This window comes from Gambusia affinis, linkage group LG10 (assembly GCF_019740435.1).
Source record: "Gambusia affinis linkage group LG10, SWU_Gaff_1.0, whole genome shotgun sequence".
NCBI lineage: Eukaryota > Metazoa > Chordata > Actinopteri > Cyprinodontiformes > Poeciliidae > Gambusia > Gambusia affinis.
This window is the reverse complement of record NC_057877.1, coordinates 13,398,131-13,426,094: the sequence shown is the minus strand read 5'-3', so window position 1 is coordinate 13,426,094 and position 27,964 is coordinate 13,398,131. Positions and strand designations below refer to the sequence as shown.

General features: G+C 39.9%; 2 protein-coding genes across 7 annotated transcripts; one reads left to right on the top strand and one right to left on the bottom strand.

Annotated features, from left to right (window-relative positions):
* Positions 1-5: 5 nt before the first annotated feature.
* On the top strand, positions 6-1,382 carry LOC122838507 (40S ribosomal protein S27-like). Its single transcript, XM_044129204.1, has 4 exons — positions 6-153; positions 553-661; positions 737-847; positions 947-1,382. Exons 1-4 carry the CDS (start codon positions 148-150, stop codon positions 973-975), a joined length of 255 nt encoding a protein of 84 aa, XP_043985139.1. The 5' UTR covers positions 6-147; the 3' UTR covers positions 976-1,382.
* On the bottom strand, positions 1,230-27,959 carry tpm4a (tropomyosin 4a). 6 transcript variants are annotated; one of them, XM_044129198.1, is made up of 9 exons: positions 27,394-27,959; positions 25,700-25,825; positions 8,016-8,149; positions 7,795-7,912; positions 7,279-7,349; positions 7,073-7,148; positions 5,271-5,333; positions 4,933-5,002; positions 1,230-2,318 (listed from the first exon to the last, which is right to left on the bottom strand). In XM_044129198.1, the coding sequence occupies exons 1-9, from the start codon at positions 27,505-27,507 to the stop codon at positions 2,236-2,238; spliced, it is 855 nt and encodes a 284-aa protein (XP_043985133.1). In that variant the 5' UTR covers positions 27,508-27,959; the 3' UTR covers positions 1,230-2,235. The 6 variants fall into 6 exon arrangements, with proteins under 6 accessions (XP_043985133.1, XP_043985137.1, XP_043985138.1 ...); XM_044129202.1 differs by lacking the exons at positions 25,700-25,825; positions 27,394-27,959 and adding exons at positions 19,118-19,274; positions 19,358-19,693; XM_044129203.1 differs by lacking the exons at positions 25,700-25,825; positions 27,394-27,959 and adding exons at positions 19,118-19,274; positions 19,407-19,667.
* Between the last annotated feature and the right edge of the window lie 5 nt (positions 27,960-27,964).

Sequence of the window (27,964 nt, the reverse complement as noted above, 5' to 3'; positions counted from 1 at the left end):
TCCCCTGCAAGATCTGCCTCTGCTCAGCCTCCTTCAGCACCAGACCTCAGAGTTGTGAAAGGAGCAGGTGAATCTGGGAGCAGATTAGTCTCACTTCAACTCTTCTCTTTTGTACTAGACAAAACATCTGGGCTGATTTCAATAATCATGTCTGTAAGTAAATATGTATCCAGATTTATCTGTTTTCTTACTAGTTTGAATATATTTTACAGTTTAGTTTTCACTGACAGAATATCACTGCCTAAATATTAACATATATGAAAATATTTTGATAACCGGCAAATGTAAAGTGACAGCATAAATTAACGATTTTTGCTTGCGTTGTAGAAGGCTATTTTTCAAACATATGCAATTTTATCATATGTGTTGTTCCCATGCCTGCTACAAATGTTTTAGGAACTTGCCTGGACATGTTTCTTTGCTTCAATTAGTAATTCATTAATCAGACCGTAGAGGGCAGTAACCCTCAAAATATCTAGGGATCCTGTTCAGTTACAAGATTAAATCAGTAGTAAAGACCATCATTTGGGAATGCTCTGCTGAACTTTGCAGCTGGCAAAGGACTTGCTGTACCCCAGTCTTGCAGATGAGAAGAGGAAACACAAGAAGAAGAGGCTGGTGCAGAACCCCAACTCCTACTTCATGGATGTCAAATGCATAGGTAACCACCGCCCCAAAGCGCACTGTCACACAACAAATCTCGCAGATTAGTAATATTCTTCTTCAACATTATTAGGGTGCTACAGGATCTTCACCATCTTCAGCCATGCCCACACAGTGGTGGCCTGCCCCGGCTGCTCTGTGATCCTCTGCAGGCCACGAGGGGGGAAGTGCAGACTGACAGCAGGTAGGTGCAGTGCCACAAACTTCTCCTTAGAATAAGGTACAGCATTTCAGTTTTTAAATTGAAATGATGGTTGCTAACATTATTTTGTTCTCCACTTAGGCTGTGCCTTCAGGAAGAAATGTTCCTGAGATGCAATTTGCCAAAACATCCACCAGGAGGCAGCAGAAGGGACCATGACGATCTGAGCCACTCCAATAGAGACATCACCTCTATGCTCTCTGCAACTTGTAATTTCGGGATATTTTGACCGTCTTGTGGGTTTTAATGACAACACGAATAGAGGACCAGGCTTGTACATTCCATTATGCTCAATGTAAAATGTATGAAGGCAATTACAGCATAGAAAACCTCAAAATGCAAAAGGAGTCAAATGAATCAGAACTTCTGTAAAACATTTATTGAGGGCTGAACAAGGAGGGGGTGGTAAATGAAACAAAAAGAAAAGGGCCTCAATCAAATTTTTAGGCCCCCTCCTAGGCCTTGACATAAGCTGAGACCATCAAAACAAAATAAAATAAAACATTTAAAGAATCAATTGTCTGTGTCATGTGTTCTTTGGTCTTTGCATTTCCCTTGGAAAATAAAGAAGTGGCATAAAAGCAAACAAAAAAAACATATTCAGAGCATTACAACTTGTCACATACCTAACATTCTCCTACTATATACAATAGTTATCAATGGTTGATGAGACGTGACTGAGATCCTGATTTGGGATTTAGCTCGCTCAAGTGTTCTGATACGGTAGGAAAGGTAGTGCAGCCTGCTCAGTCTCTCATGATACCCAAATTATCAAAGGCTTAACAAACTGTAAATATCCAAAATGTCCTCAAGTTGGTCAGAGCTGCTCTGAAGTTCAGAACTTTGATTAATTGTAAATAAGATTAAAGTGAAGGAGCAGCTTGTGCCTTAATAGTGTGTTTATTACTGAAAACCTTCCCATCAGCCAGGCGACCACGCAGATTAAAACCCAAGCAGATTTAGGAGGATGCGGATCAGACAGGCACAGATTAGTAAAATGTCTTAAATTGCATCCTTCTAAAAACAAACGAGTGACTTTTATGTCAGCGACAAATTGCCTGAGCAATTCAACCTGTAGGACTTCCATCAAAAACCATTTCTCTGGGTGAATTTATCGCGGTTCTTTCTAAATGAGTGGTCAAAAATCTTTTTCGAAATAAATTCCTGAAATTTCAAGTGGGAATAAAAATCAAGCAATAAGAAAGAGGAGGGGGGGGAAAAAACATAACACCGAGGGACAAGCATTAAGTTAATCCTCTCCGTTTTATGTGGGGAGAGACGATTTTACAGCTTGAAATGTGGAATGGAGTCGAACGTTTTAATGTAATGTTAATGACGATCTCATCCTCTCCATCTTCCTCTCCAGGCATTTATAAGCTGTTCAGCTCCTGCAGGGTCTGGTCCAGGACTTGGTGCATGCCCAGGTTCTCCTCTTTGGCATGTGATAATTTCTCTGGAAAGAGAACAAAAGTGACACGTTGAGCTACTAAAAAGCAGATAATGATGCAGCTCAGTCAGCACAGAGGACTGTTTTCCTGGGTTGATGTTTTGAATAGGGACTGGAGTTAAGCTGAGTCACATGCAAAAATTTAACCACAACACGGTGCCTGTCATGCATAAAGTGGCTGCTTGACTGTTAGAATATATTATGGCTTCATTAGAGGACTGCAGAGGTGTTTTACTTAAACCAAGCATCCTAAAGGTCTACAGGGGGCTCCAATTTGTATTAATTCAAACTAAAATTACAGTAAATATAACAGAAAGCCTCACCTTGTATGCATGACTCTCATATGTGCTAAGTACAACAGAAACCAAATGCTTTGTTATAATAAAATCAGCAAAACTTTTTAACAGTATGTTCCAAAAGTATCCACACCACTTACATGCCTTCATATTTTCGGGTTACAGGTTTCAAATTAGTAAAGTAGTGCGTAATTGTGAAGTCTTTACAGAGTGCTTTTGATTGACGCATTCAAATACACAAAAGTGGCTTCCACTGCAGCTCTGGCTGAATGCTTAGTGTCGTTTGTTGTGCTGGATTACGAACCTGGCCCCGGTCTTCAGTGTTTTACAGCCTCCAACTTGAAGGACTGTTTTGTATAGTTAGTCCATATTTTCACACACTCTGACCAGCTTTCCAGTTCCCATCTAGAGAAGCAGCATAATGCTGCCACTGTAGGGGTGTTGTGTTCAAGGCTACGTGTGGCTTTAGCTTTCCACCAAACAAGTGTTTTGTATGCAAGTCAAAATGTTACTGTAAACTTTGGTCTGTCAAACTAGAGTATCTTCCTACATGGCTGCAAACGTTAGCTTGTATTCCAATAATACTTCTCTCTCAGCACTCTTCCATACCATCCACATTTAGGTAATGTGAGAATATATTCTCCCCAGCCATGCTGGTGATTTCTGCAGATCCAAAGGTACCAGGTTGTCTGATTAATCCTCTTCTTGCCCAGCCAGTCAGCTTAGGTGGACAGTGAGGTTTGTAGTTGCACTACATCTTTTTTGGATGATGGATTGGGATATTTTTTTAATAACCTAATCTGCTTCAAACTTCTCCATAATTCTCCACACGAGCTATTGGCTGTTTCTTTGTCTTTAGGGTTGTCCTTATTTGATACAGATACTTATTTGATATCAACCAGAAAAACAAAACAAAAAGAAAAGCAGTATTGGTTCCTATCGGCCTGCATCTAAGATCTCCGATATGTGCATGCCAATAGATGCACTCTGGTGCAGCAACGCATGGAGACCCACTGGCTAATAATAAATGGGTCAGTTGTTCTAATAGCTGTCATTGACTATTTGTCTCCGAGTAATATCACTTGATCAAGTGTGAATGCATGGTCCATGCTGATATCATATCGAGTCAGTATCAGTATTGGCCAATACTAAAAGCTGTAATATCAATATTGGAAGAGAAAAAGCTGAATCAGGACCCCCTTTTTGTCTACATGATGCTTTTTATTCACCAATGTTTCTGAGAAACCCTGAGATCTTCACAGAACAGCTGTTGTTCTAAATGACACACAAATGGACTCTTTTTATGAATAAAAGGTATCACCATAAAGGGAACTGAATGCAAAATGGCCACCACATTTTTCACTTAAAAAAATGTTAAAACCATATATGATTTTATTTCCACTTCAGCATTGTGCACTACTTTGCATTGATCCATTCACTGAAATGAAAAAAGTTTGAGGTTTTACTGTGATATAAAAAAAAAGGAGGAAAAGGTTTATTTTACAGTCATAACAAAGAACAAAGACAAATGCCACAAAGTAGGAAATAAAGAGGCTTTAATGAAACAGTTTAGCAAAGCAAGCTAAGCAAAAGGCACATATGATCTGCAGGAAAAAAGCTACGCAGAGTGTGACAGAGGAGAATCGGAGCGAGCAGAAGACGCCTAAAGAGATATCATGTCATTGAGGGCATGGTCCAGCTCCTCGCTAATGGCCTTGTACTTCAGCTTCTGAGCATACAGCTCATCTGGAGGTCACAGAGGTCCACAGCCGAGTACAGACAGGTGGCAAGGACAGCAGCAACACAGACAAGCCAAAAGCAGCATGAGAGACAGGTGGAGGCAGGAAGGAGCAGAGAAAATATGGAGAACACAAGGAGGAAAAAAATTAGGTCAGGCTTTTACAAAAGAGGTAGAATGCTTGGATTAAAAGAATGATGCATGTCTAATTAGGCTAGCAGCCCTTTTTTGCCGGGTGAGCTGTGAGCGTTCAAACTCAGTGTCTTATAAAGCTGCTCCAATAACTCTATAAAATGAGCTCCCTGTGGTTCATCAACTAAATAATGCTGACCTACAAAACTTGAAAGCACATACTGTCCTCTTTGCAGCCTCGGAAAAGAGGATCTCTTCAGATTTTATGGCCAGTTTTTATAACTTTTGGACATATCATTGTTTCCCTCCCTCCCCCCCTCAGAAGGATGTTTTCACTCCTTCAAGATTTCTACCAAAACTGTAGCTGCTTGTATTAAAAATGCATTAACCTGAGCAGCGAAATGCATTAACCTAATCCGTCTACAAGTTAAGCAGACTGGTAATGCTTGCATACCTTCCAGGTCGTCGATGGACTTTTCCAGTTTGGCCACTGTTCTCTCTGCAAACTCTGCTCGGGTTTCAGCCTGCATGGAGTTCACACACACAAAGTCAGTGAGCCTTGACAAAGTAATCCACCATGCACCACTGGAAAAGTTTTACACATTCTTTTCTGGGTGTTTTGCAGTTAGAAAATGTCTCCCTTGCACAAAAAAATACACAAATGATCACCTTACTGCCATAAAAATAAACACACGTTTGTATTGTTTTCGTCTTAAGGGATCTGAAGAAGTGAGGAAATGTGGTCCTGCTTTGAGATGACAGTATAATCAGAGAGGAACATCTGGATCTCACCTCCTTCAGTTTGTCAGTCAGAACTTTGATCTCCTCCTCATACTTGTCCTCTTTTTCTGAGTACTGTTAAGGCAGAAAAACAGAAAACTCAATGGCAGAAATCTAAACGCGTCTCCACATGCTTTCACCTGCAGATTTACTGACTGTAAACTTTAATTCCTCCTTTCATCTCATTAGACAGGAGAAAGGTTAAGTTCCTCGGAGGCAAATACGTTTGCATGCTCTGGGAACAACTGACTGTGCCGTCAACCATGACAGGCCTGACTGAGTAAAAGCATAACATATACTACAACGCAAAGCGGAAGTAGACATGCAGTTAACCTGGCATGCTGTCATACTGCATGCCTGACCTTGGGAGGAAAGTGAAGACAAAAGGGCAGCTGGCATTCCCAGAAACGCCCCACAGTGTCTTTACCTTCAGTCTTTGTCACGTCACAATCACTTTTGATCAATTTTGAACTGTGCATGCTGTCAATCAGCTCTGCACATAAACAGGCTGACATTTCTGCTTGTTCATTCCGAAATAATCCAAGCTCAGTCATTTTAATCTAGCATTACTTTCTAAATTGGTCTCCTCACAGCATGATGCTGCCACTGTTTTGTTTCATTTTTAGGCCATCAAGTTTATTTCTGGTTTCATCCAACCAGAGTAGCCTTCCTCTCTGTCCCGTCTATGGCTTTGACTTCTTGTAGCTTTTTTTTTTCTTTACATAGTGGCTCTTAAATAAACCCCAGATTTGAAGATTGTACAACTATTTGTCGTAATGTCTACAGATTCTCCCACCTGAGCTCTGAATCTCTGGAGCTCCTCCAGAGAAACAAACCATCGACTAGCTGCTTCTTTGACTAAAGCCATTTTTTCCTTTTCCTTGTCAGCTTAGATATCTGAATAGTTTAGAAAGCTGTGCCTTGGTTTGTCCATTTTAAGATGAACAGACCTGACTGCTGCCTTTCATTGGCCTCTAATGTTCAAATAAATCTGAGGCTTTTACAGATTAGCTGCATGTATAAAAAGATCAAATAAAACATGGTTGGATTCTACTTATGCAGTTGGATGGTTTAGATTTCATTCATGGGTTTTTGTGGAAAGACTACAGAATGCAATTTTATTAAACGATTACAATTTTATCCGATTAAGCATCAGAATAATTGATAAGATAATGGATTACTGAAATAATTATTAGTCGCATCCCTATTTGTCCATGAACCCTAAAAATTTTTTACTTTAATCTACTTTGTGTTTGTTATTACATAAAACCCGTTGAAATCACAATAATGTTCAACGCAGTGGGAATACCTTTACTTGGCCCTCTATCTAGGCACTGGCAGCACAAAGAAAAATGTCTTGGTGAGTAATTGTGTATAAAATCACTACTTTCATGGGTTTTATCTCAACAAGAAATAAGAAAATACATAGTTGTACAAAAAGGAGGACGTAGTTATATTAAGCAACAGAACTGGTATAAAACAACACGTTAGTGATGTAACGCAGTTTGCCTGAATTACCATCTACTGAGCCAAGTGTGACCCAAATGACAGGATCCATGTTCTCAGAGTCGGACGCTTTGTTTATTATAATGGTTCTTTTCCATATTCAGACTTTTTAAACTTATATTTTGTGCTGTGATGTTTCACGCCAGCTCTGTCGGATTCCAGATAAAACTTGTTTTTTAATCCGTTCCAAGCTAAAATTTGTTTAACAATTGCGTGGATTTTTAGTTCACATGTACAACTTTAGTGTGCAAAAGTTAAGACTTATCACTTGAACATGTGTGTCTGGTGTTTTTGTTGTCGACTCTCACCTTCTCCGCTTGGGCTTCTAAGGACTTCAGGTTGTTGGTCACATTTTTCAACTCCTCCTCTAGGTCACTGGCTTTACTGCACAAAAAAAACAAAAACAAAAAAAAACAGAAGCACACTTACCTATAATAGACAATAAAACATTAACATCCAGATGTTTCTAAGTGCATATGCTGTAAATATGTTTTACCGTTCATCTTTGTCTTACCATTCAGCGAGATCAGCCCTCTCCTCAGCTCTCTCCAGATCCCCTTCCAAGATCACCAGCTTACGAGCCACCTGACACAAACGGGGTACGTTTTATTACATTTTGGAGTGGGAGGACAAATTTCATTATGCTGCTTACATTTGGGATGAGCTTCCAAACTTTGCCCATATTAAAGAAGAATAATTCTGGAAAAGGATGTAAGATTGCTACTTAAACCACCATACTATATACCAATAGGATATGAAATTGCTTCCTTCTAGCTGATTCTCACATTTTCTCCACATCATCATCAGTGAATGTGGTGCTAGGTTATTTTTAGTTTTGTTTTTTTTTGACAAACTGACAGGTCCTGCAGTGTGAAAACCTCACTCCTTTTATTTGGTCACCAGACAATCACAATCTGCCGAGTTCAGGCACATTTTGGAGGTGTGGGCAATTCTCCCTGCCTCTGCACCCTAATCCAGCCTTACTACTTCCTAGGTGGAGCAGAACCAAAGGAGCAGGAAGCAGCTTTACCTCCTCGTATTTACGGTCAGCTTCCTCTGCGATGTGTTTGGCCTCCTTCAGCTGCATCTCCTGGATCTCCATCTTCTCCTCATCCTTCATCGCTCTGTTCTCGATCACCTTCATCCCTCTGATATGAGAAAAAGACAACAGATACATTTTTCAAAACAACTCCTACGTTGATTATTTGTAACGTGAAAGCCAGGCGTATAATTAAAGGAAACAAATCTGACCTCTCGCTCTCATCTGCGGCCTTCTCTGCCTCTTCCAGCTTCTGCAGCGCTGTGGCCAACCTCTCCTGGGCTCGGTCCAATTCCTCCTCCACCAGCTGGATCCTACGGTTAAGACCTGCGACATCACCTTCTGCCTGCAGGACAAGATGGGGAGGAAGAAGAGAACTTTAGTCAGACATTTCTATAAGAAAACATCCAACCAGTGTCCTATCAAACCAGAATAAAATGACAGGAAGAGGGCAGAGTAGAAAATTTTAACAAAAATATGAAGATGATGTGAATGACTCCATAGCTTTGAAGTTTTGTTTCCGGTCTTTTGTTTGTTTTATTTTGCTTTAAGAATATTTATCGTGACATTTTGCTCAAGAAATAAATGTTGGTTTCAACACATACTTCCATGTCAAAACTCCATACGTTCCCAGGTTCAAATTAAAGCATTTGAATGCAAAATTTTCCTAAGAATTTATGTCAGATATTTCTAAAGTGGCAAAGCTTTCAATATGGAACCTGCAAAAAGTTGTAAAGAAGAGGAAGAATGGCTGGACAGATGGGCAAATGAATGGATGGATACTTTAGAATTTGAGAGAGTGAGGAGTCTGGAAACATAAATATCTTTCAATAATTTGTTTTCTTTTTTCATATTTATGGAAAATCTAAATATATGACCAAACATGAACAATAGGGAGGATTAATAAGCATTTTAACGGAGAGCAGCAGTCCCCACTGACCACGTTCCTCATGACTATGACAAATTTCCACCAAACAACTTCTGTTTTTTCACACATCAGAAAAATAGGCAAAGAGTTTGCTTATTTTATGCTTTATTTGACATAAAAAGGCAAAGATGGAGCACTCCATGGCTTAGTATTAGAGCGGGCACATCTTAAATTAAGGGTACAGTACTCAACGCAGTTGTCCCTGTCCCATATGCTTCATGTCTTCCCCTCATCTCTCTGCTCTTCTGTCTGTCTGTGACGCTACGGTTGATTGAAAGCCACTACTGCCATATAAAACCTGAAAAAAAAAATGTCAAGGACAATCGCCCCAACTGTACACAAGCGCTTAACTTGGCACTTTCTCACAAAACATCCGTTAAAAGATATTCAAATACAACCACAAGAGCATGACCATGGCGTCATGACAACAGGAAAATATTCAGCTTTATCATTTAGCCATTTTAATAATTCAACACCAACTGTCTAAATCCAAACAAAGGCAATGCTCAGCTGTAGGTGGACTACAGAAACACCATATGTTAGTGAGCTGCTATTGTTATGCAAACAATGAGTTGATAAATAACAGCTGGAACAGCATTGCTGTCTACTGAGCCAAGTGTGACCTGTAAAGTAAATCTTTTGCGGTACCTCAATGAAATGCCTAGTAAAACTCAATTTCCGGGGTTAGTGGATGCAGAAATCAGCCAAGCAGGGAGAGCAAATTAGTTTTCCCCCCTCATCTGCTCTCCGTAAACAGAGGGAAAAAGTGGAGGCAAAGGAGACTAAACGAGAATCTCCCCCGCCCAAAACAACCATTATCTCCTAGTAATCTGCTTTCAGACTGAGTCCACCACAGAGGGCGGACATTTAAATGGTCACAACCATTCATAAGCGTGACAATTATGTCCAGAAAAAGCAGCTGAAGGTGCACCACAGCAGTTAGTAGGTCAGTGACTCATTAGCTAATCATGAGTCCAGAAGTCAGTTCAACAGTCAAATGGGTTTTGTCACTCAGCTTGCAGGTTGGTGAGTCATTCTGCAAGGCAATGGCTGAAACCGAAGACTCAATGAGGAGGGAAGAATCAACCGCAAAGAATGGCTAAGATCTCAGTGAAGAATAAAAAGAAGAAGAAGAAGCATTCTGTGTGTTCGTGTTCAAAGCAATACTTTCTTTAATATTCATATGTCAGGAAATGAAAGTGTCGCTTTCAGCTTTCTTTTCTCCTTATTCTGACTCAAACCAACTCGTCCCCGCTAATATTTAAACCATCTCCTCTCTGCATATTGTGCCAAGGGAGGGCCGCTGATACCAGACAGGAAATGCCTGTCAGAGCGTCGTTAGCATGTCTCAGCACACGGGAGAGGAAAGACAGCCCACTGCAGAATGAATGAACGAGAAATAAATCTCTCAAAGCATCTTGAATTCTCATCAGCGTCCATCGCCACGCCGTCTGGGAGGTGAGAAACGTTGCCCAGGATTAAACTGCAGCCTGAAACAACAGATCCCGTGATTTCCCGGCGTCCTGAATGAGGCAAGAAGGACAAAATCAACAGAAACAAAAAACGTCACTCAGGAGCTTCAGGTCAGCCATGCTGCCACAGACCCTGAAAGGCTCCGAAAACATACAGACATAATTGCCAGCCTGTTGTGTTCCCGTCTGTCACCAAGAGTAATAAAAGAACCACACAAACCAGTTCACACTACTACACCGAAAACATGCCCTTACGTAATCAAAAAGGTGTAATCTGGTGGCTTATCTGTCATCAGGCCTTCACAAACATAAAAGGGGGTGGAGGGATACCCTCATGCACACTGACAGCTTTGTGTTAAAATCAAAGTTTTATGTGTGTACTGAGCATATTCTCATGTCTCCAACTCTGTGATGTATGACAATATAGGGGGAAGCCAGAAAACCCTCAGGGCGGAGCTGTACCTTAAGAAGCTGCTTTCCTGAGTCTTTGCAAAATTATTTACCAATAACAAGAGCTAATTGGAATGACCAACCTCACTGCAGTCATTGCTTCAATATGAGGATCGTGGAAAAGGTGACAGGAAGTTGGCAGCCCACCATTCTTTCATTTCCTCCCTTTGATTGTTCTCTCCTTCAGCAATGCAGAGATCTGGCCACGCCTCTTCCCTTAGCACCCACTTTGCATTCTCCCACAGCAATGGAGTCACTCTGCCTTATAAGGTAAAGAAACTCTGGAGAATGCTTGTGGTTGAGTAGGATTGTGACAATAAGCAAAAATGTCCACACACACACACAGAGAGAGAAAGGTACTCAAAGGACATTAAGGCTGAATCACCATTTCCTTGGGTTCATCCAACCCCCCCACCCTTTCTTTTAAGAAATACTACTTTAAAAAGAAAATTTGAGGCATACATTAAACTACTAAATTTTAATAATTGTTTAACTGTGCAATTTTTATTATTACATTGATAAAAGATACAACAGAACACCTTACATATCACAGTGGGTCTTTATGCTCTTAAAAATATGCCAAGTGAAAATATTTCCTGCAGCTCCGTTGCTATTCCACAAAACACTGGGACACTTTAACCACTTAGAAAAATATGGTGCAGGTCTACAATTTATGGGTTTAGAGTCTTTCAGCCAGTGAGAAGCAACACATAGGGTAGCTGCGATACTCTGTGCTTCACAAAGCCAGAGAAAATGGCAGTACCTTATGTTACAAGTTAACGTTATGATGGAAAAGTGTTAGCAAAGTGAAACAGTAACATGAAGAAAATTTATAAACCTTGACACAGGAAAATTCCTCAACCTACAGTCCAATCAAAGGTCAGAACCACTCCTTATTCAGGCTCAGAGATAGTTCAAAGCTCACAATGAATCCTGAAATGTTTCTTCACGTTATCATCTGAATGATCTGCTCTTAGCTAGAAAAACTACTTCTGGATGAGCGCCGACTCTTTGGTAGTCGGATATCACACCAAACATTAACTACCATGTTGTGTAGTCTGAATTACATTAAACAATTACAACAATGATCATAAAACAACAGTTCTGAATGGATATAACATCACTTTCCTTTTCGAACAGTATTTATAACTAACCATATCAAAACTATGGACTGATGAACATTTTTTCAGCTATTCCTAAAGAATTATTTTTTATTATTGTGTACAAATATCAAATTATATGTTGAAGGCACTATATACGCCCTGCATACTATCATCTTTACACAACTTCTTCAATATTTCAAGTAAAAGGTAAACATAGTTTGATCTCTGCAGATACTTTTCAAAGAAATGATTCGCTCCTACAGATTTAATTGTTCCTAAAACTCCAACCAGGTTATTAAAGCGCAGGAAAGCATCTCAGAAGGAATTCAGAAGGCCAGAAAATATAATCTAGAAATTACCCTTTATTGCCTGTTCAACAAATGCACCAAGCGTAACATTTTCCACCATTCTTAGTCTACAAATGTATAAATCAATGGCAGTTACTTTGAATTCAATTTATTTATTTATTTATTTATTTTTTAATTCATCAAATTACTCCGATCAAAAAAAACTGCAGCAGAACTTTTATTCAGAGTTATTTATTATATTCTTTATAAAGCTGTAGCCTCATCAGAATAGATCAAAGTCAACATAAGCAAGTCGAGCTAAACAGGAAACGTCGACCTGGAGAAGCCTGATCAGTGCATCTCAAATAAAAGGATTAGCAGAAAGAGTGAAAACGTGCATCTGTTCATCTTTATGTACACTGGTTCAGATACAGTTCACAAACAAGCCTGGAAGACATGTTACACTGTAGCAGGCTGTGTATTACCAAGTTAGTTCTGTAACACTTGACTAAATCTGGATTCTTTGATTTATCTTCCTACTAAGAAACATGCACATAATGCAACTGCTGCAGCGTTCATTTACTCCTAAATATCACTGGTTAAATTGAGACAGCTTTCATGATAATCACATCAAACATCTCTATCAACAGCAAAAACTGATTTTAAAACGATCCCAGCACTTTCTCCACCTACTTTTTCAGCTGAAAATGTTGCCATAACGTGAATGAGTAGGAATGCAAACAATGCAGGCTTTTTTTTCTGCCATATTCACTACATTGTACCAAGTTAAATGTAAAGTTGTATCATAGCTGAATGTTATGACCATATTTACCACAATTGGCCCACATTTTTTTCATCAATAGTATTTACCCATGAGTTTTTTTGAGCCGTAGCGTCTACCCATGTGCATGGAGTTCAATTAGAAACTGCCTAAATAGATAAATGTATTACTGTCAGGCGCAGTGAGTCCATTTCACTTGAAATATGATCTCTAACCAAATATTGCATACAAGGAGACGACTTGCACTTGCCAATGCAATACTGAGGGAGTGTTTTGTGTCATTGTGTTGTTGCTGAGCTTGGTGCATGACAGCTGAGTAATAGCTTTAGGTAATGGCATATGCAGAACATTTAATGAATAATACCAGGAGGTATCGTCCCGATATCACTCTTTAGACGCATTTTCTTTTGCAAGAGAAGCAGTGCTGAAAGCTCTCCATGTGGAGACACAGCACAGTTCAGCTCAGAGTGACTTTCTTAATACCTGGGTGCATTTCATGCGCTGTAGTCCAGATCAAGGACAAATGAAAGAGGAATCCAATTAGCGGGCGATTTCAGGGCAGTGGGTTAATGAGCTGCACGGTGCTGCTGGGGTTCTGGGCAAGTTATTCCCGACACAGATGGTGGCTGTGCTCAGTGCGAATATGTGATGGTAGGAGAGACAATCTCCGTCTGTACAGACCTGGCATGCAAACGCAGCTGCATGGAGTATAAGCTGCTCTGTTAGGAAGCATGATATGTAAAAGAATGTAATTAAACATCCAAGACAAGCTCACCCAAGAGCGCTCTCTCTGAGATGAATGTAATCTGCCACCACTGCTCAGTACCTTATCGGACTTTCAAGAGGTTCTTCCTTTGGTTTTAAATGCAGAGCAGAGGCCGCTGCTTTTCTCTGAACTAAAAAAAAGCTCTTGCAAGATGCGCAAACAGCTGAACTTTCTGCAGTTCTTTCACGGTACTGAAAGAAGCAAACATCCTGCAGGACTCCCCATTCCTTATTGTTTTCTGTGCTGCTTGACTGCCGGGTGCCAAACCATTACTCACATTTTCTAAATGGTATTTAGTGACACCGTGACAAATTTAGCCTTGCTTGCCCTAAATGCACAAATATATTCTGCTTTTCACTCGAGGGAGAACCCACAGCCTTGGCCTGCATAATCAGCGAAGCCACTAACATGGGGGTGTTCCTCCAAATGCCACAGACCGCCAGAAAGTATCAACATGTGGCGTTTATATTTGGAAAGTTGAGCTATTCCCAGGGAGTAGGTCCAAAGAAAACATTGGAATCAGGAAATAGCCTTTTCCAGAAAATCTGCAGGCGTGTTAGAAGGCCAGCTGAAAAACTGCAGCAATGCAGTTAATTGCAAAATAATCTCACATTTAGCTAAGTACGACGCTAAAATTTTACCTGAACAAAAGGGCTTTTAAATGCAAAAAATATCCAGATAAGCTTTTATCTTTGAGAAGGTTACAATGAAGGTAACTTGATTTAGTGAGAAAGCAGTGAGAATGACACTCCACTGCAGAAATTAGATCTGAGGAAAGCATTCAAACAGATCACAGGGTTAAAAAAAGCAGAAGGTGTGTTAATTAGCCTTTCAGAGCAAAAATTATCAAATCAAAATTAACCATGTTTTGTTGCAAAACTGGAATTAAAGATAACCTGATGGAAAGTTATGATATGATAGCTATCGACTCGATAATGCAGTTCACCAGAGAGTGAAAGTATCTGGCAGCAGTTCATTTATCTTGGCGTTCTGCATGTCTTACATTAGGGAACCTTTCATTTTTCTATAAGAAAATTATCAATGCAGTTGTTTTAAGGAAAAAACTGCCAAGACCTGCATTTGCCATTTTATCTATGTTGAAGTACATTAGTTGTTTTTTAAATTACTTTTAGCCAGTTATTAAATCCCTATTTGAAAGGTTTAAAGAGTCACTTGCAGCTCCAGAGCTGCAGGTTGCAGCTCCCAGATATAGATCATCTTTGTCACATAAATATAGCACACACTGATATTTGCGTGACAATATACAGTATGTGCAATATATAGGGCCACCCTAGTTATGTAAATGATTATTGGTGACTAAGCATTAGGCAGTTTACCCATTTCAAGGTATAGTCAGGTATTGCAAAATTATAAAAACTTAATTTTGTCCCTATAATTTGTTTAAAATGTTGCCAAATGCCAGAGTGACGAGAATTGACAGAACTGTAGTGCACCTGCTGCTTCAAGCTGTCAAATGAAAATTGTACACTTTTCCCACGCTTGCAGCAAAAACAAGATTGTTTGGAAATATTTTTGATGAGCAAAACAAACAGGCATGGCGTGGAAACTAAGGGAACTCTTATTAAAATAGTGATGTGTTGAGGCTTGATGTTAAATAGCTGGTTGCAGAGTCCAGCTGAGCAGATAGCCTGACTAACGTATACTTCCAGTCTCTCTCAATAAATATGAGAATAGGAAATGTATAATATTGTGTGGAATAAGCACTTGAGATCCTCTGCCAAGTCAGAAAGAACAGTAAATGTTACATATGCTGCATATTTTTCCAGTAGCAGGAATAATTGTTGCTGCTCTGTTTTAGATAAGAGAAACCGGGTAACGCAAAATTTTTGTTTCAAAACTGTGTTGCTAGGAAACCGCTGTGTTTTCACTCCTGGTTATCATACCTGAGACTCACATTTTTAACATATCATGCTCAAATTTTGTCTACATTCAAAGAGTATCCTCTTTGAATGTGACGACTTCTCACTGATTACTACTTTGATACATAATCCATGTCAGACGAAAAGGACTCGTGTCAGGATCTTTTCCCAGCTTCAAATAAAGAGGCTGCATGCACAACCTTCCTTGCTGTACACATTGAAATAAATCTCATATGGAGATACAGACGTAAGAAACCTGACAGACATATTCTATCAATTAGAAAATTCAGAGCTTCCCTGTTTTGCTAAGTCATAACACCTGAAAGAGATGGGAGTCTTGAAGCTTTGCCAAAGTCGTACACAACTATCTGAGATCAAACACTAATCTTCCTGTTGATCTGGGCTGGAGCTCAGGGACAGGAAGCGTTAGGAGTAGAAGTACAGGAAGTGCTGGACCAGAGTCGCCAGTCGACATCCTGGGAGGGGCAGAGAGGGCGGGGGAATACATCAGTGAGGGTTGGAGTCTCACTTCCTCGTTTTTTGTTTTTTTTTAAATGAGATTTTAGAAATAGACCTGAGAAGACAAAAACAAACCGTCACCATGGTGAACTGTGTTCCTGCTTCCCAACATAACAGCACTGAACAAGCAGAAGAACTTTTTAACTTCAAAAGAGGAATTGCCTGTTTAATACCGCTCTCCCTCTGATTATTTAGCTACTTAAAATCATCACAACAAAGTTTCATGCTGCTAGAAGCAGCTAATCTGGTCGAACCGGGCGTCCCAAGCAGCTCTCACAGAGCACAAATGATTATCTATAGCCTGCAATGAGAATGATGACAGGGAATAAACAAGTCTAACGGCCAAACCACGACCAGATCACCTCTCTTAAAGTAGCTTTAAAGTTTCACCTGAGCATCAAATCCACATGAGATACAACATTAAGCTATTACTTTACTTTTTTGGGGGGGGTGACAGATGTGGTAAAGGGTGGCCTGATAGCTCCACATTTTCACGTTCATTGTACTCAGCGAGGGTCCTGTTTTTGATCTCCCTGTGCTGGGATGAAAGGGTGTTTTTGTGCAAAAAGAAGTGACTCCAGGTTGTCCTAATTACTTGCATATGGGACCACACCGGCCTCGCCACACAAGCGTGCACCGGAACGGCTGGCTGTTGACACAAACGGAGGGGAAATGTGCAACATCTGAAGCCACCTCTGCAAAAAAAATCAGCAAACAAAGTCGGAGGACACCCTGTGGAAATCATCAACCGTAACACGGAGCTGATGCATCTGTGAACTTTGATTTGGTACCTTCTGAAAAGAATAACTTCTTTGTTAATATTTCTAACTTGTTTTTATTGCAGTCAATACTTAAAAACACCAAACGCAAGATTTCTATTAAGCAATGACAAAATTCAATTAATTTAGCAACATTCTGAGAAGTATAAAGTCAGATGGGATATAATTCTTTGTGATGTCAATATTTACGTCTGCACCACAAGCCAGGCAAACGCCCAATTGTCAAGTGAAAAAAAAGAACGGTGTCGTTACCTAATAGGCAGCCTAACAAAAGGAGGTAAGTCCTCTGACGGGTCTGCTCCTTTCATCAGCTCAGGAGCCATATCTTTAGAGCCACACCTTCCCCTCCTCCCACTCTTCCTTGAATCTTCCCTCCAGTCCCACAAACCAGAAGGTATTGCACTATAAAACCATACCCAACTGTGCTGCTAAGCAGTTTTTCCACTTGTTTTACTTTTACTTTTGCTGCTTTAAGTCATAAAACTCAGATGTGGCCAGAGTCAAAGAGGCAGTACGGGTGTGAATATTTCTGACTTGTCCAAACAGGCACACTTTGTGGAGCTTCATCCATGACGTTTGCCAATTTCAGACAAAGTTACATAACTGCAGAGTGTTGAAATGTAAACACAAGCAAGTTGAAATTCTTGCTATTATTTCTTTTGCCTTGACAGTTCACAGCTGGGTCAGATGAAGGTGGGTTTGATGCTAAGGTTGTACTTTTGATCAACTAAAGGATTTTGTCAATAACCAAACGGTTTGTTAGTTCATGTTTTCAGGCATGTATGAAGTAAGAAAAAAAAAGTGTATATAATTTAAAAATGCTGAAAATATAAATTTTTAACCCAGATATATGTATAATAATATCTTCCTATTATTTGACAGTTTAGTTGAACTTCTTTTGATTTGACTAACTAGTTCTACCAAGACAGGAACTAGTTACGCTTACCAAAGTGTGGTATGAAAAGTTATGAAAAGTTACAGTATCTGAATTGCTAATATTTTTCACCACACTTTTTAGACATTTTGTTTAAGCATAATAACCCTCCCCTGTACCGGTTCCTGCACATTGCTGGTCAGCTGGTAGAGATAGGGCTACCTCACTTTTACCATAATTACAAGAAAGACTAATGTAGTCATTAGAAAAAAAAAAAAAAAAACAGAAGACATTTAAATATGGAAACTAAAAGATCATCACTATTTTTATATAGTTGCTGGGAAGTGCTAGTCAGCTGAAATCCAGCTTCAAAACGTGTTCTTTGCTGACAAGTCTCACTAATCCGGTCACCCATCACTCTTATTAAGCATGATGTGTTTAGAAACTACAGTGTGAAAGCTACAAACATCATGACTGGTAGACAGCAGAATGCTGGCTAGCTAATTGTGCAACTAACTAACCAGCTAATACCAGCTGGTGTTACTCTATAGGGCTGAAGGGCAAAAAAAAATAAATCTAAACAAGGCATGTTTTCTTCTTGTTTGCTTAAATCTGCCTGAAAAATGAAAACAACAATTAATGAACACCATAGACAATATGGCTGTAATTATACATTCTTATTAAAAAACAGCTATTAGGTCATTCTGTAAATTTCAATTTATGTTAAGACAATGGGAAACTGTGGGACTTTTACTCAAGAATCTCACACAGGCCCACACCGTGTTTGGCATAAAAACCTTTTAAATTATGCTAATACAGCTATTGGTCACATACACCAGTCCATCAACACAATATATTCAAAAGTCACCATGATTAGAGAAGGCCAGCGAAAAATTATTGTCTTGTTTAACAAGTTGTTTTCTTGCAACGCATAATAGAAAACGCTCACATCGTTATATATCAGAGGAAGATCTTTTCCAGCAATGTGTTTTGTATTTTCTTATCTGCTGCAGTGAGAAAGCGTCCAAACAGCTTATGTGCTACTGCCAGACCAATGAAGTTTGAAAAACAAATAAATAGAAACGTAGTCAAAACTTGTGAAACTCAATGAAAATGTTACCAACATCATAAGAACGTCCACATATAGATTAAACGCTTGTGGATGTCTACGTGGTTCATTCACGTCAGTTCTGCTAGACAACACTACGCATGCGCAAAAAGGAATCCAAACTTTTTTCTTTTTTTTTTTTTTGCCATTGAAGACCAACGCCTTTCACTATAGAACAATCACGCCCGCGAGTGAATCAATGACATGATCTAATGAGACGCTTTCCACCCGTGGAGGTACATGCGAAGCCTGCCAAAACCAGTTCACCAGCCTGACACATTACTGCAACAAAACCAAAAGTGTGCGCGCAGCGGTGGGGTTAAAAGCGAGAGGAGAGAAGTAGAGCAGGAGGAGGAGATAGTCTCACTTTTTCTCGGAGCTCCCGTTCACCGTCCAGTTCTCTCTGTAGGACCTGAGCCCGGTCCTCTGCGTCGTCGGCCTGCTGCTGCAAACTCTGAATCTTCCTCTTCACAGCTTCCAGAGAGTTCAAACCTGCCATTGTTCCCTGTTTTTGTTACTTAAGACTAAACGTAAAAGAAAAAGAGAATTGGGTTGTGCAAAAAAAAAAAAAAAAAAAAAAAGGCGTGTGCTACAGCTTCCAACTTACTTAGTCAACCCAGTTGAATAATTTAAAATATTAGTAAAATAATAATTACTTTGATCGCTTGTTTACAGAGACAATTAAAAAAAAACACTAGCTGTCCGTCCCTGACTGGTTAAAAATAATAATTAGTCGTTCAAGTCCGGTAGGGGAAAAAAGTTAAATAAGTGAAAAGCGTGAGTGTCCAGGTGATCTCCAAAGATGGCTCCTGGTCTGTGGGGATGAAAGGCTCATGAGCAGACTAGATAGTCGTCCTCAGGAATGTGCGCAGCAGGTTTTGGTCCCGGGTTTGAAGAGGATCACAGACGGTGTGCACAGAGGAGAGCAGAGAGCGCCGGAGTGAGCAGGAGGGAGAGAGATGATTGGTGAGATCAGAGAGGGGCGGGACGTTTGTAATGAGCGTGTGTGTTTAAGAAGGTCTGATGCGAAGGGAAAAAATAAAATAAAATAATTAATTAATCTGTCAATAGTAGGTTTGTCGTTTTGTCACATTCAAAGCTCCACAATCTGATTTTCTCTTCAGTGAATGTGAAAACAACCTTCAACATCCGAGTAAAGCTAAATATCCAGTTGCATCACAGTAAATCAGAATGTCATCCATAAGGCAATTCATCTCGATATTTCAGGTAATTTAAAGTAAATATTGGATATCGATTCATTACATACAGAGTTGTTAATTTTGATGATTATGCGTGCATCCCATCAGCTTCTCTGAAAAAATGAATTTCATTTAAGACCAATGAAGTTATGCACATACAGTAACAGCATCCTGGATGGTGGCTCTTTTTGCATTAATTACTGCATTAATTACTGCACCCAGGTAATTACCTCTTAGCTCAGGCTAATGACTTATGACATTGCTCGTGGTTCAGAAGGAGTCACTTAACACAAGGAATGTGACATTTGCAGCCCATTTTTGGGATACAATAGGAGGCTCATGAAACACTCCCTCTACCTTGTGAATACCCCCAAACTCTTGAATGGGGTATGGTTATCATAGTTTCTTGTCGACCTTTTTTTCCCCACCTTCCCACTTCTTCAGTCAGAGGCTTCTTCAAAGTTGTTGCAATACAGACTGCTACAGAAGATCTTTCTTGCCACAGCCATCACCATCTACAGTAACTCCTTAATTAAATGAGCTACAGGTACATTTAATTTCCCTTTGGGGGTCAATTAAGTATTTTTAAATTGAATTTAATTGAAATACCATCCTTGCAGAAGATGTTAGTGATTGTCATCTATATTCCCCATTATTGTGCAGCCCATAACATGGACATATACACATCCCCAATGTTCAAGAAAGAAATCCACAATGCTCGACGTTGGACTTGTTGAGTTTAGGATGATGTGTTTTCTGACCAACATCGCACTTTACATGTACGACATAAAGTTCAGTTGTTTCATTTCTCTCAGCCGTGAATCACTGCACCTCCTCCAGTTACTATGGACCTCTGCTACTTTGCTGATTAATGTTCTCCTTGCCTGGCTTGTTGGTGGACAACCGCGACTCACTCCATATACAGCTATGCCATACCGTTTATTCACTCTCACATGAAGGATTCAGCAATGCAATGTGAAGTTGTTTAAAGTGTGGGATGTTGTTTCATATCCTTTGAAACTTCTTGCAACTTTATCCTTGACCTGTTTGGTGTGCTCACTAATATTTTCTGGCAAATCTTTGATGCCTTCATTTACAGTTGTCATTATTCTGAGGATTTTTCACACCTGTGTGGAATATATTTACAATAAATAGTCTGTCTGGATGCTCTAACTTAACTTGGAAGGCGTTGGCTATTTGAGACACTTGCTTTAAACAGTTTAGCTCATAGTAGTAAGGTAATAGGGCTGCGCAGTTGGTAGCACTATTGCCTTGCAGCAATAAGGTCCTGAGTTCGATTCCCGGTCCGGGGAATCGAACTCTCTGTGCAGGCATGGGTTCTCTCCAGGTACTCTGGCTTCCTCCGACAGTCCAAAAACAAAATTCTCTAAATTCTCCTTAGGTGTGAGTGTGTGTGCATGGTTGTTTGTCCTGTGTGTCTCTGCGACAGACTGGTGACCTGTCCAGGGTGAACCCCGCCTCTCATCCGGAACATTAGCTGGAGATAGGCACCAGCAGCCCTCTTGACCCCATTAGAGACAAGGGTGTTAGAAGATGGATGGATAGTGAGGTAGTATTAATCTTTAGCTGTATTTACAACTTCAAATATTCAGTGTAAATGGTTGTGCTTTTGAGGAACCATGCAGAGTGTATGTCATAAAGGAGAGAGCAAACATCCACGAGTCCCCCGCTTGCCAGCACAAAATGATGGGCCTTGACTGGGTGTAAATCTGATTGATGCCCCTCCTTCCCTCTTCATGTGTCCCTCATGGACCTGCCTGTGTGTTTACCCTCATCGTCTCCTATTCACATGACCGCCCTGGGAACAAACAGTGCTGCGTGAAGTGGACAGAGAGGCAGCAGAGCCCAGCTCAGAGTCAAACATGTTTGCAGAAAGAAGAAAATCCTCTCAAATCAGTCTCATGTGTTGATCGAGACTCTGCTCTCTGATTTGCCCCTTGCACCGGAAAAGCTGGAAGCCCTGATATTTATTAGACACAGGAGTGAGGGACTTTCTGTTTGCCTTAGCTGCATTCTTCACATACCTCTACCCCTGTCCACCCCCCGCCTTCTCTCTCTCTGCTTTCTCCGCCGCCACGGCAGACTAGCTTTACCACTCAGACTGCAACTGTTGCTGCTGTGAGTTATTAATCCACACACACACACACAATGACTGAATGTTACCATCTTTATCTCCACAGGCTACACAAAGGTTGGTATCTTGCGCTCAGAAGTATGGACTCCGTCTGGTAGCCTGAGCTAACAATAAACACTGATGACCTAAATATTGGCACCTCTGCTCTGGTTCCCTTTAAGAAAGCTCAACTTTTTTTTTACTTTTTTTTTTGGCTAAAGACTGCTTTAGAGCAGCTTCCAGGTTTTCTGGACAGTTCTCTGAATTCGCATGTGTAATGACTTGACTGCTGCCTCTAATGAGTGACATGCCGAGGAGAATTTGTGCAAGTGGAGCAGAACATCTTTACTTCTTGTTATTATCTTTTCACTGGCTTCACCGGGAATGTCATACATTCAAAGGAAACATCTGTCTTTCTACTTAAGAGTTTTAACTCCAGACAGTTCAGGTTAGAAGTTTGAATCCACAGATTTTTATTATTTATTTCTTCTTTTGGGGAAATGAAATTATTACACAACATGCAAAAGCACTGTTTCAATTTCTAGCTGATTCTTTCTAATCCAGACATAATGAAGATTATTTATCAAATCTGCAGATGCTTCTGACTTCTATATGGATAAATGTCTTTAGGGAAGTCTCATGTTTTTAACCATTGAGAAGCTTGTGGAACAATTCTGGCAAAAATGTTTGACCGCTCTTAAAGACCAAATTGATCGAGTTAATTTACTTAAATTTCATTAGTTTTGTATGGACTTGGCTTCTAAGGATAGGTAATGTCAGGGCTTTTGGGAAGGATAGAAAAGAATCAAAATGTTTACATTCTAAAGCCGGTTCCAGTTCATGTTCCTGTTGGAATACCCATTCGTGTGCAAGTTTCACCCATTTGATCCAAGCTGGCCAGAAATGGAGCCTCTGCACTGAAACCACTAAAGCTGAAATATAATTTACTGTTATGAACATGGACAAGCCAAATGTCTTCTGGAGAAAAACGGAGTACAATGACATCAGATATGTTCAGAGGACTGAATCTCTCAAACCAAGGAAGACTAGAAACGAAGATGGTAGCATTATGCTGTGGTTCTTGCACCGCAAGCGATGCATTTTCATGGAAAAAAAATGTGAACAGAATCTTAAAAACAACACAAAGTTGAGTTGAGGCATTTGGAAAGCCCTCAAGTCAAATAAAATAAAACTTTGTGGATTCTGCTTAAAGACATGAACTAATTTCTAGTGAACTCCACAAATTCTACCAAAAGTTGTCAAATATTCAGCCAGATTATCCCAAAAGTCTGATTATGGCTGCCCAAGTATGGATGAACTGCAACATTCTAAGATATTTAGAATCATACTAGGGCTGTGTGTTAAAACTTCAACCTGTATGCTATCTGCATGGATCAAAGACAATACACCAGAAAATAAAATCCATGTAAACAATACAGTTTTTTCTTGTCATATATTTTTCCGTCTTAGTAAAAGCATCACAAAACTGGTGGGATATTTGTGCTCATGTGGAGTGTTTAAATCCAATCTGTGTTTATGTTCAGTCTGCAGCTTTGTAAACTGCCCTTCAGGAGTCCAGTTTATAATTTTTTCCTGTGAGCTTCTCGGAGTCGTCCTCAAATTGTGTTCAGTCACTGCGTGAGGACAATCCTGCATGGCCCCGGACTCCAGCTGTTAGTCCGTACGGCAAGGCCCTCCCTTGTCTTTGTGTGCACCCAGAACAAAGCTGCATTTCCCTGGGATTTCCTCCACATGAGGCTCTAACAATGGCACATCTTGGAGGAGGTTAGAGGAGTTTTGTCCTTGACTAAACTCTCTCTGCTCAGCTTGCTTGTTATTTTTTTTTTTCTATAAATTTAAATTATTGGATTCTAATTTGTTTTTGTTAATATGCCATTTCACCAACAAACTGTTTCGTCTTTGGTGTGGATGTTAACAATTCATTGCCCTTGACTTAGCCTTTTTTCTTTGTTTTCCACACACACACACACGCACACGCCCACACACACACGCGCACACACAATTACGGACTCAGGCAACAAAACACACTCTTGTGTACAAGCATGCTCTCCCCCCAATACCAGAGGAACCAACCCTGACAGAAATACAGTCTTGTGGTTTGTGGTGATGCTAACAATCTAAAATATGGCTTTTCCACCCAGATTGTACTGATTAAGTACAGAGCTGCATAGCTTAAGGTTTTTACACCAAGTTATGTCTTATAAAAAGGATTTTTTTAACCCTTAAACATTTTTGGACAGACCCCTTCAGTCTGTTTAAGTTAGTACTGATTTACTCTGAGCACTGCAAATACAAATTAACAAAAGAAAAAATTGAAGGAAAGAAATGAAGGAAGCAATTTTATCAGATCTGTTTATGGTCCCATTCTCCAGTATGTCAAATGCCTCTGAGTGCTAAAACTAATGCCACAAAACGGAAGATGTGAAAACAATCTCAGTAAATTTAGGCTATTTTACAATCTGTGGTCACTTTAAATATATATATTATGGAACCAGAGAAGCTGCAAGCAATGAGACTCATTTATCTCTGATCTGTATTTGGATCATTTACAGCAAGGTTTAGCAGTAGGCAATACCAAGTAACTTTTGGCTACTCTATTCTATTGTATCCGGTAGGGGTACAATAGAAGGTTTGAGTCGTTCAAGTCTGGTAGGGGACTTGAACGACTCAAACCTTTCCCCAACCAAAACATTTTGCAACATGAAGTTTGAACACAGAACTACAGAAAACAACTGTATTGTTCATACAACAGCTCGTCTAAAAAGCTAGCACAATGTAGAGTCACAGACATAACACAGACAACGGGAATCAGGAGTTGAGTTTAGTTTAGTTGGAGACTTCTGCACCAATCATTGAGTAAAAAAATCTAACCCTTGGGAACAAGACATATCTTAACTTTTATATATATTCTTTCATTTTAAAAATAACTATGTTTATTTCTGAATGGAGTATTTTGTTGCTGGTGTTTTGTTGTTTGGTGGAGTTAAATTTGATCCCAATATATCATGTATATAGTTTTATGGCTTAAATGTGCCGGATTGTGATGTACAAACTGATGTACAATTTCTCTGTTTAAAGTTTTTTCAGGTGTTATTTTTGAAATTTCCCATCTAAATGTTTTCTGTAGCAACGTATTTTCTGTTTCGTCTATGAAGGAAAGCGTTGGATACATGAAAGTATGCATATTCTGGAAGGAACTACTGTGTTATATTTTGCTTTTTTTTAAAGATCTGGGTGAACGTGTGTGTTTGACTAAACAGATTGCAGGTTAACCACTCGTTTATCTTTTCAGAGTGTTGCACAGGAATGTTACAGTTTCCAGAGAGCGCCAAGCCATGGATCAAAGTAAACCTACAGCTGCTGATGGACCAGCTGTGGAGTAATGGGCCTCTAGTTTCCACTGTTGCCATAGTAATATGTGTATAAGTGTGTGGTCTGTTTGTTAACAGAACAAGTGGTTGATGATAGGAGCAGAAGCCTCATGTCTGTTTTCAAACTTTGGCCGGAGGTTCAGTTTAGCTTGTGATGCCGGGTCTGTGTGTGAGTGTGTGTGGGTTGGGAGGCGGGGGTCAGAGTGTGGAGCTGTTTCACTCACATCTGCAGCTTTCTTCTCAGACAGTTCCAGTTTTTCCTGAGCATCTTTGAGGCCCTCAGAGAATTTGTCCAATTCATCCTCCGTCTGCTTCAGCTTCTTCTGGAGGTCCAGCAGCTCATCCTCCAGCTGCAACAGGACCAGAGGTTACTTCTGCATTAGAAGTTTCATTATTTACAAAATAATGTAAAGTTGGCACTTTTAATGGACTTTCAAGGCAACTTTTAGAGCAACTTCGCATTAGTCAATATTTACCGAATGTCGTTTCATAACGTAGATATTCATAAAGAATCATTCATGACATTACATCTGTCGTGTTCATGATAGTGTCATGGCAGTCTTATGCACTTCCTGTCAAATAAAGTGTTACCCTTTTCCAGCAGTCTCACCTGTTTCCATCCTCAGTTTCTATGTTACCTTGAAATAGTTATATATGCTGGAGCACCTGGTGAACATTTTTAAAACACCTGAAGATATAAACAAATCTTGCATATATTTGATTTAGTGTTACTTCATGTTGCTGCAGTAAAAGACATATTTATTTATCACTTCCTAAAATTTTTAGGATGCATCGTGTAATAAGTTTAAGCAAAATGTCTCACATCTCATCGCCAATTGTAATCGGGTTCCTGACGTCAGTGAAGCCAAAGTTTTGAACATTACTGATAGCAAGGCGGTGGCTGATTTGAGAGTCTAATTGTGTTTATGATGTAAAGGAACATTTAAATGGCCATGGTAGCTATCAGTCTCTTCTGACAAGAGTACCAGTGTGCAGCTGATACCTCCGTTTCTCTGTTCGCACAGAGACACAGACTCAGTTGTTCATCCTAATCAGTGTCACCCTGAGAGCCTGTGAAGTATGTCTGATAATCCAGCTATATTCCACTCGGACTTTCTCTCCTGATGCCAAAAATACAGCCGTTATCGGCGAGAACAGACATCTGGAGCTACAGGGCTGCTGTGTCTTTCTGAGAATGTGTGTGTTTATGTTAAAAGCACCTTTGCAAACACGTTGTGATATCTGCTAAATTAAAAAAGCATTTTGGAGCAGGGAGAGGTGGGATGTTTGAGCCAGACCCTGGGTGGTCTCTACTGATAACCCTTCTTCTCTCAGCGGCTCAAATTAGAGGTTTAAGACAAACTTTTTCAAAATTCAGCCGGAAATGATCGTTAGTTTCTTGTTGCTGACCTAGAAAGTGATTTGTGACCATAAAAAGATACTCAATTCAGTGTTTGTGTGCACGATTCGTTCTTGCAAAGTTCAGTTTTTCATTTTGGTAAACTTTCCCCAATTTATTTATTCATTTATTTTTTCACATTTAATTATGAGGTTGTTCAATGCAGAAAATGACCTGAACTATTAAAAAGCATTGACTCAGGAGAACAGAAGAGAACCACTTTGTAAAAGAAAGTAAAGATGCCTAGAAAAATGTTTAATGGCATCAAGATAAGAGCGATAAGGAAATACTTCGCAGTCTATAAATGTTTTTAGACTGTGAAAACATTTATTAACTTCAACACCATGATTGGTGTTGAAGCTAATAGGAGCTCAGGAACTCAATAAAAAAATATTATTTCTGACTGCAGCTCTAAAACTGCAGAGGCTTTACTTTTAAAACAAATTTTCTGATTAATAAAAAATAAACACTGTGCCATGTATTCTTATTAGCCTACTCCCAATGCTGGATTTTTCCCACCTGTTTGCATTTGTCCTCAGCCGCCTTCTTATCTGTTTCAGCCTGCTCTGCCCGGTCGATGGCGTTCTCCTTGTCCAGTTTGAGCATCTGCATCTTCTTCTTGATGGCCTCCATGGTGTCGACTGAGTTCCTTTTTTCTCAGATGTGGGGGAAAGCACCTTAAAAAGTGTTTTTAATGCCTCCTGTTGCCTTTTGATGAGGGGAATATGTTAGCCTTCCAGTGGGGTGCTGCTGAGGAACAATAAAAGGGAAAGAGACAGAAAGGGAGAGGACAGAAGGAAGGAGACAGAGAGAGATGTGGAAAGAGATGGAGAGTCCAGCCCTATATGGGTAGTTATTTGGGCTGCAGCAGAACCTGCCTCCTGTCTCCAATCACCCTCTCCTCCTCCTTCATCTCCTCCCATGGTTCAGTACTCCCTCCCTCTATCCATCCTTCCTCTCCATCCTTTCTCCCCTCTTTTCATTCCTCTCCTCATCCCTCCAATCAGCACTCTATTTTCACTCCATCCTGACTCCCTGACTATCAGCCTCTCAGCAACTCTCTCTCCCTCTCAAACTGAACCCTCTCTGT